Source organism: Branchiostoma floridae, chromosome 6 (genome assembly GCF_000003815.2).
Source record: "Branchiostoma floridae strain S238N-H82 chromosome 6, Bfl_VNyyK, whole genome shotgun sequence".
Lineage (NCBI taxonomy): Eukaryota > Metazoa > Chordata > Leptocardii > Amphioxiformes > Branchiostomatidae > Branchiostoma > Branchiostoma floridae.
The window spans coordinates 17641483-17649068 of record NC_049984.1 but is presented as its reverse complement, the minus strand read 5'-3'; the positions used below and the strand labels follow the sequence as shown (position 1 = coordinate 17649068).

The 7586-nt window shown below is 39.3% G+C and overlaps 1 protein-coding gene across 1 annotated transcript in view; it reads left to right on the top strand.

Moving 5' to 3' along the window:
* The window catches only part of LOC118418157, a 97397-nt gene that overhangs the window by 53505 nt on the left and 36306 nt on the right, over nt 1-7586 (top strand). Inside the window, exons 46-53 of the mRNA XM_035823993.1 lie at nt 243-399; nt 982-1125; nt 1641-1745; nt 2401-2562; nt 3407-3535; nt 4349-4498; nt 4762-4935; nt 7121-7321. Coding sequence (XP_035679886.1) covers nt 243-399; nt 982-1125; nt 1641-1745; nt 2401-2562; nt 3407-3535; nt 4349-4498; nt 4762-4935; nt 7121-7321 — 1222 coding nt within the window. The remainder of the gene's footprint in view (nt 1-242; nt 400-981; nt 1126-1640; nt 1746-2400; nt 2563-3406; nt 3536-4348; nt 4499-4761; nt 4936-7120; nt 7322-7586) is intronic.

The following is a 7586-nucleotide window of genomic DNA, read 5'->3' as shown; positions in this document are numbered from 1 at the left end:
TGCCATGAGGCAGTTTACTGGGTATGTAATACAAACAGACACAAAATGTGTCGGAATATTGCCAGACCTCATAATAGGAGTTGGACCACAAGTACGGTCAGTATTGTAAATATGTGACTTTAAAAAACAGTTTTTGTTTTGTGCTGAAAACTTTTCATTGTTGTCTGAGACAAAAGAATCTAACCCCCCCCAAAAAACAGGACACAAATTAATGAACATGTTTTATACCCATTCCCTTGCAGGTGTTTGCTCAGCAGGGCGCCATGTTGAACATGGACGTGGCCTTTGACCTGACCCCAGAACAGTTCCTGTTCTCCCCTGAGTGGCAGGAGGAGCATGCTGATGACCTTCACCACACCATGACCCCCAAACGCTACACCAACGCATCGGCCATCATAGGTTGGTCTATCATAGTTGTCACTGTCAAAGGCTTTAAATACCCAGCTGCCCAGTTACACTGCACATCTATTTCTTGTTTGGCACAATCTGTTCATTAACTCAGGTAGCACACTTTGTGCAGACCACCTACCACTGTGTGCAGCTAGAAGTAAAATCAAAGTCAGATCAGGACTTTACACTTTGACACTTTGATGCATTTTTTGATGTATGAGTTAAATTGAATAAGAATTATCAGAGAATCATAAGGCTCAGCATGCATGAATGCAAAATACAACACAGTGTATTTCGTATCACCCATGGTACCAGTCCAACTGCAGGTAAATATAGGATCGCTCGTATGCCAGAGGGTGATCTGCATTGTATGTTAAAACAACACAATACAACACTGGAGGGTTAGGAATGCACCGTGTTGTATTTCATTTATGTCATACCCACCAGAGAAACATGCGTTTCAATGTGAAATGGCCAAAACGTTGAGAAAATTTTGTATTCCTCAAAGGAAATATGGTAACAACATCAATGTCTGAATCAGTAACATAGAAAGAATCTTTGAGTTAACTTTTCATTTTCTGCTTGTTACAGAGATCTCCGAGCTGGCGTGCCTGAGGCGGTTGGACCGCCTGTTCCTGGTTGTCCTGTCCAGAGCGGCCGGCATGGACTGGATCCTCTATAACAACTGGGTGTCAGCTGAGATCACCATAGACTCTTCAAGCTGTACTGCTCCAGGTACTGTAACTGCAGAAAAAAAAATAATAATTATGGTTTTATGTTCACGGTTTTCACTGTGGCCACTGCGAACTTAAAACCAGTATGGAAATTTTTCTTCTATCCTCTCCCAGCCTACCAGCTTGTCCAAGAACTGCTTGAACGTACTATACATTGTACAGTACTATTGTCATTGTGTTAAATGTGCCTGTTCAGATGCATAAATACTTACAAAGCACAAATTAAACATAGAGCTGATCATTGAAAACTATGTATCCAGAGGAAACATACAGTTAGATCAGTGACAGTTGATCACACCAGCACAGCAGTACAACACAAGACAAGGATGAAATTCCTTGTGTTGTACTTTTAGTCACATACATGTACATCAAGTTTTCAAGTATCGTTAACTGCATGAATGATTTATTTGCTTCAACATATGGAAAAATTATAACCTTGTGCTGTTTTTACCCTTTGCATGTTTCCATAGTATGTTTTCTAAAAGAGCTAAAAACAAATTCCTTGTCCTTTTGCAGATGCTGTAGACCTGATGATTGCAGACTTCGGAGTCCAGCCCTCGGACAGGCTGCTGCTGGGGGGACAGACAGATCTGCAGCTGAACATCGGTGTAGACATCATCAGTAAGTTCTGCAATCAGAATTTAGTACTCCATTTTTTTGGGGGGGGAGGGCTATATTTTATCAGTATCTCTTTACACAGCAGTTTTTTTAGCTGTTTAGAGGTCAGGATACTGGAAGTGTACACTGAGGAACACATTGACATCATTTGAATTTCTTTTTTTTTCCACTCAGAATTTTTATGTAGCCTGCCTCCCATTCAAGTAAAATAATACTTGTCCTGTCTTGATGAAAAACAAATGTATCCACAGATTTGTAAACAATAATATAATTGATAATCTCCACCTACCGACTCTAATTTTTTTCAGGGCCGAGACATGAAACTCAACATCTTTTTTTCCTAGGCCTAACATTAACACTGGAAACAGTCCTGAATGGAATATTTGAATTTCTGTTTACTGTATCCCAACTTCATCAACCTTGATTTTTTCACAATTCACAATTGTACAGTAACCTGTCGGTAAAAATAAGTAATCTTTGGATGACATTATGAATATCTCAGTGTGTACTTGTGTATGAAACCAGATTGCCTTGGGACACTTTAAGCTAGATTTTCCATATTCCTAGGCAGCTGATTTACCATATTGAAAGTGACTAGTCTTAAAGACTGAGAATTTACTTTGATATTCTTGCTAATACTATCATTTCTTACTTGTAGACTCAGGAGGCTGGCCAAGTGTTGAAGGGGATGAGCCGCTGTTCAATTACCAGGTCTTTGTTTCTCGGCGGGGCCACAAGCTGCAGCTCCCCACAGCAATTCTGCCCAGTACTGCAGCTCACATCAATGAGGAAACTCTCTCTGACAGGACTATCAATCTTGGTAGGTTGTCATAAACATTGAGATATATCTATACACATGTACCTGAAATGAAAGTATAACTATAATGGAAAGAAAGACAACCCACAGAAATAAGGCCAACATTACCAGTCCAATGATCTTAAAAAAAATCTTTCAAAACATCAACACTGTTATTAAATTACATGTGTATGTATAGCATGCAAAGGCTCTGTATCTAATTAATATGCTTGACAGAGAATTGCAATCTGTATATTTGTGCAGAAGTCCTTTAGTTACAGATGAGTCTCATATTCCCCCCAAGGCATTGCTTATATTTTGTGGACTTAGTTTTTAGATTTTCTAGATGGATGGTAAAGATAATATATATGTTTATTGCAAGTTCTTGCCTGATCTGAGGGCTAATTCCAGGTACAAACAACATGTATAACAAGGAAAATACAAAGGTGCCAGGAACTACATTCTATGACTATGCTGTGTTACTGAAATGTACATTATTCTGGTTTTGTTGGGTTTGACTTCTTTTTTTTTAGGCAGTGGAAGACGAATTTACCCACTTCTTTTATAATGTGTGGGTTCTTTGATTTTAATAATATAATTGATTTCTTGTTGTCCGGGATAGTTAGAAAGTAAGCGTGTATTTTGAATACACTCATAAATAGTTGGTTTCTTATATCATCATAAAAAGAACAATTAGAGATAAACTGACTCTCGTCTTCCACTGCATTTGAGGGGCAATAACAGTGAATACCCATTTTGTCAAAGACTTTATTACACAACAAGCGTATACAATGAAACCTATTGCATCTTCTATCACTACACAGCAAGTATTGGAAACTACATGTTAACTATTATTATCTTTTCAAAGGGAGCTACATTGGGTGCTTCAAAGACATGAAGCCTGGGCGGGCACTGAACATCATAGGCCTACTTCACAGTGCACTTACTGTGGGAGAATGTATCCAGGCTTGTGCAGCCCATAGCACTTCTTATGCAGGTATGGACTTCAACATTCATTAAGAAAATGGACATGACATTGTTTCTGATTTGATAGGAAACTTCTGTAAAATGTCTACTTGTGCTTTGGAATGTTGCTACAACATCAACTCTCATAACTCCATGGAGCCTATGCCATAAGTACATCACATTAAAGAAAGTTAATTTCTAAAGATCTATCAAAATATTGAAATTTTAATGCAGTATCTGTAATCCTGAAGGTATGCACACTTCAGGTGTTCAAGTTAGACATTCAAGAAGTTATTTTTTTATAGTGATATGATGATACGGTGGTGGAATCATGAGCATAGTTGATTTTAAATCCAGTCTTATGCTTACAAAAGACTTCTGCATTGTAGTGTGTATGTGGTTTGTATTAAATATACCCCTGTCACATTGCAAAAATTGATTGGACGATGAGTCTGCGAGCTCTAAATGACATTGCGGACTGGGTTCATCCCACAACTCCTTTCCTGTGATCATTTCTATTCTGCCCGTGCGGACCATTAAATGGTTAAAAAGATTCCCACTAAGACATCAAGATTGATTGAACTATCGCCTTTTGGTGAGGAACATTTTGTCATACCTCGTCTGCGGGCAAGAGGTGTCACCATGTCATTATCATAAATGCATTCTTAGGCAATCGCTCAAGCCTCGCTTAATGTGACAGGGACGGTTTTCAGGCCAAGAATACGCATGACCCTCTGTCAATCTTAAAATCGGTCGACCTTCCAGCGATCGCGAAGTACTTCCAAAGATCGTCAACAATGTTGAAGGTATAACAGAATCATTATGATCATGTTCTTCCTACTAGGCTTGCAGAATGGAGTGGAGTGCTTCTGTGGGGAGGAGTATGACAGACATGGGAGAGCCATGGAGAGAGAGTGTGATGACCCATGTGGGGGGAACAATAACCAGATCTGTGGAGGAGACTACAGGCTCTCAGTGTATACAACCACTCAAGGTAACATCAACACTCTTAAGGGAAGTAGGGATAGACTAAAACTTTGTGTCATTGTGTGTGGATTTTATGGAGTGCAACAGTCTCAGGATCCTGAATTATGAAATGATCATCCATGGTCAACCCCATAAGGACAGCATTAATGCTAAATTGTCAAATGATTCTGACTGGTGTGGCATTAATGCCCAAAATTAAATACCACCTCCATCACCATGGTGATAAACAATATTTCATTCTCAACTGTTATTTCCTCCAACTTTTAACAGGTGCTTCTATCCAGTTGCCCATGGAGGAGCTGATGGGGTTCTGTGGCATGTCCAACACAATCTCTGTGGTGGTCGACCCCAACAACAACATCCTGGAAACAAACAAACACAACAACATCATGTCTGTGGAGGACATCTCTGTGAATGGACAACATGGGGACACATCCTGCACAGGTATGGGCTAGTAGGTTAAAACATGCTGTTGGTTTGTTCAGTTATTGAAATGTTGTGTTTCCCTGTCCCTGGTGCTGACTGTATTTCCCTGTCCCTGGTGTGAATATGTTCCCTGTCCCTGGTGCTGACTGTGTTTCCCTGTTCCTGGTGCTGACTGTGTTTCCCTGTTCCTGGTGCTGACTGTGTTTCCCTGTCCCTGGTGCTGACTGTGTTTCCCTGTCCCTGGTGCTGACTGTGTTTCCCTGTCCCTGGTGCTGACTGTGTTTCCCTGTCCCTGGTGCTGACAGTGTTTTTTTTTTTTTTTTTTTGGGTTTGTTTTTTCTTAACTTTTTATTGATTTTTCAAACACAAGGTACACATATCATACATAGAGCAATAATACCGAAAGGACATGCGGTACACAAAAGATAAATAAAACCAGAAAACAGCAGTGTACACATTTGTATATAACAAGGAAATGATAAGTTGTATATATGTTGTTCACTATTCACTGTTTTAACGATAAAGCTATTTTCCCCCATTTACCAAAGTGTTCTTTTATCTTATCCATCCTTTTTGCTATAATATATTCTAGCCTATGGAAGTATGACATATATGAAATAAAGGCTTGTAAATTAAGAGAGCGTTGACGGTTATTGAAAATAAAGTGTTTGCCAAGAAGGATAATCATATTGGCAGAAACTGGGCACCGACAATTCAAATCACCAAAAATAACTTTAAATAGGTTCAAATTTAAATGTTCCCCCGTATTGATGAAAAACCAGTCTTCTACTTGCATCCAGAAAAGTGTAGCAACTCTACAATGAAAAAAGAGATGGAAGACTGTTTCTTCATCTTCATTACAATATTCACATATGGGCGACTCCTTCAAACCCCAAGTGTATAAAGTCTTGTTCACGGTCAAGTATTTGAACAATAGTTTATGTTGAAACATGCAAACACTAGAGTCAATGGAAATTTTGTAAGGTAGACTATAAACCTTTTGCCATGGTATTGGACAGTTGAAATAATCTTCCCACGTGTACTGTATCCTGTCTGAAGTTTCACATAATCTGGCTTCATTCATGTAGAAATCATATAGGCATTTATTAATATTTTTACTATGTAGCCAGGTTACATCTCTACAGGCAGGGATGCAAACACGTAGCTCTGAGGAGCCTTGTCTTAGCAGATGTTTCCATTGAGGAGGAATAGCTGACAATGGTTGATGATATTGATAAGCTGTACAGACATCTCCGAATTTGACTACAAAGTTGTCAAAAGACAAAAAATTATTCTCAGCATCAATAATGTCGTTTACAAAAAGTACTTTTTTATTGAAGAAGGCTGAGGAGAAAAGGGGTCGCCTACTTATACAAATATGTGAATTCAAGCAAAGAAGTTGCTGTTTGACTTGTATGCTATTTTCTGGGGGGCATAGTTGGTATTTCAACCAGCTTTGTATAACCTGTCGAAAAAACAGGCTGACTACTTTTTTAATCAAGATTTCGAAGTCATTCATTTTAAGCTGTGCAAAAGGAAACGTACTGGTTCTAAGAACAGGATTAGAGAAGGACAGTAGTTTAGAACAAAACCAACTTTCGTTTTTGTGCAATTTTGGCACCCAGGCGGCCTTCAGTTTGAGATCGACAGCTCACAGATTTTGAAGTTTTAATCCACCTTGATCATAATCATTATATATTGTCTTTCGTTTAATTCGCTCGGGTCCATAAAAACTTGAAAATCTTTTTTTCATATTTGTCAAAAAAAGCTGACGATGGAGACGGGAGCGAACTCAATAAAGATATAAACTGTGAAACTATAAGTGTATTTACCAGAGTGACTTTCCCCATAAGTGATAGTCCTTTTTCTTTCCAGGGATTCAAAATTTTATCTATTTTCATATATTTTCGGTCAAAATTGGTGCTGACAGTGTTTCCCTGTCCCTGGTACTGACTGTGTTTTCCTGTCCCTGGTGCTGACAGTATTTCCCTGTCCCTGGTGCTGACTGAGTTTCCCTGGTGCTGACTGTGTTCCCCTGTCCCTGGTGCTGACAGTGTTTCCCTGTCCCTGGTACTGACTGTGTTTCCCTGTCCCTGGTACTGACAGTGTTTCCCTGTCCCTTGTGCTGAATATGTACAGAGTTTACAACACAATGTATCTGTATCAAAACAAATGTTTATGTTTTTTAAATTTTTCTCTGCAGATGGGATGGATCTCCGTATTGTGACCTTTGACCTGGTGGACACAGGGTTGAACAGCCAGGATGTCCTGAGCACCTCACGGGTCGTCCCCTACAGCCTGAGGGTGGCATTGTCCCTCGGGACAGACGTGTGGCTCCGGCCTTCTCTCTCGGACACCCACTTTGACTTTCAGTTCATCGTATCCCCATCTGGAGACTATTCAGGTAATGAAAGTTAAACGCCTTATATGATTATATCCTTTCAGGTGATAATCAAATGTGCTGGAATTTTCTATCCTTAACTGACTTCTGCTGGAATCTCTAAGACAAATTTTGCTTTTTATATCGTTATGGTTCCCTGTTAATATCTTTTTTGAAATTGCAGTGCAATCAGCACATCACAAATTATTTTCCTTCCCTCCTCTGAGTACATTTTAATTGCAAGAATGCTAAAAGGATGGTACAGTGTTAAATACCTGCCTACACTGGT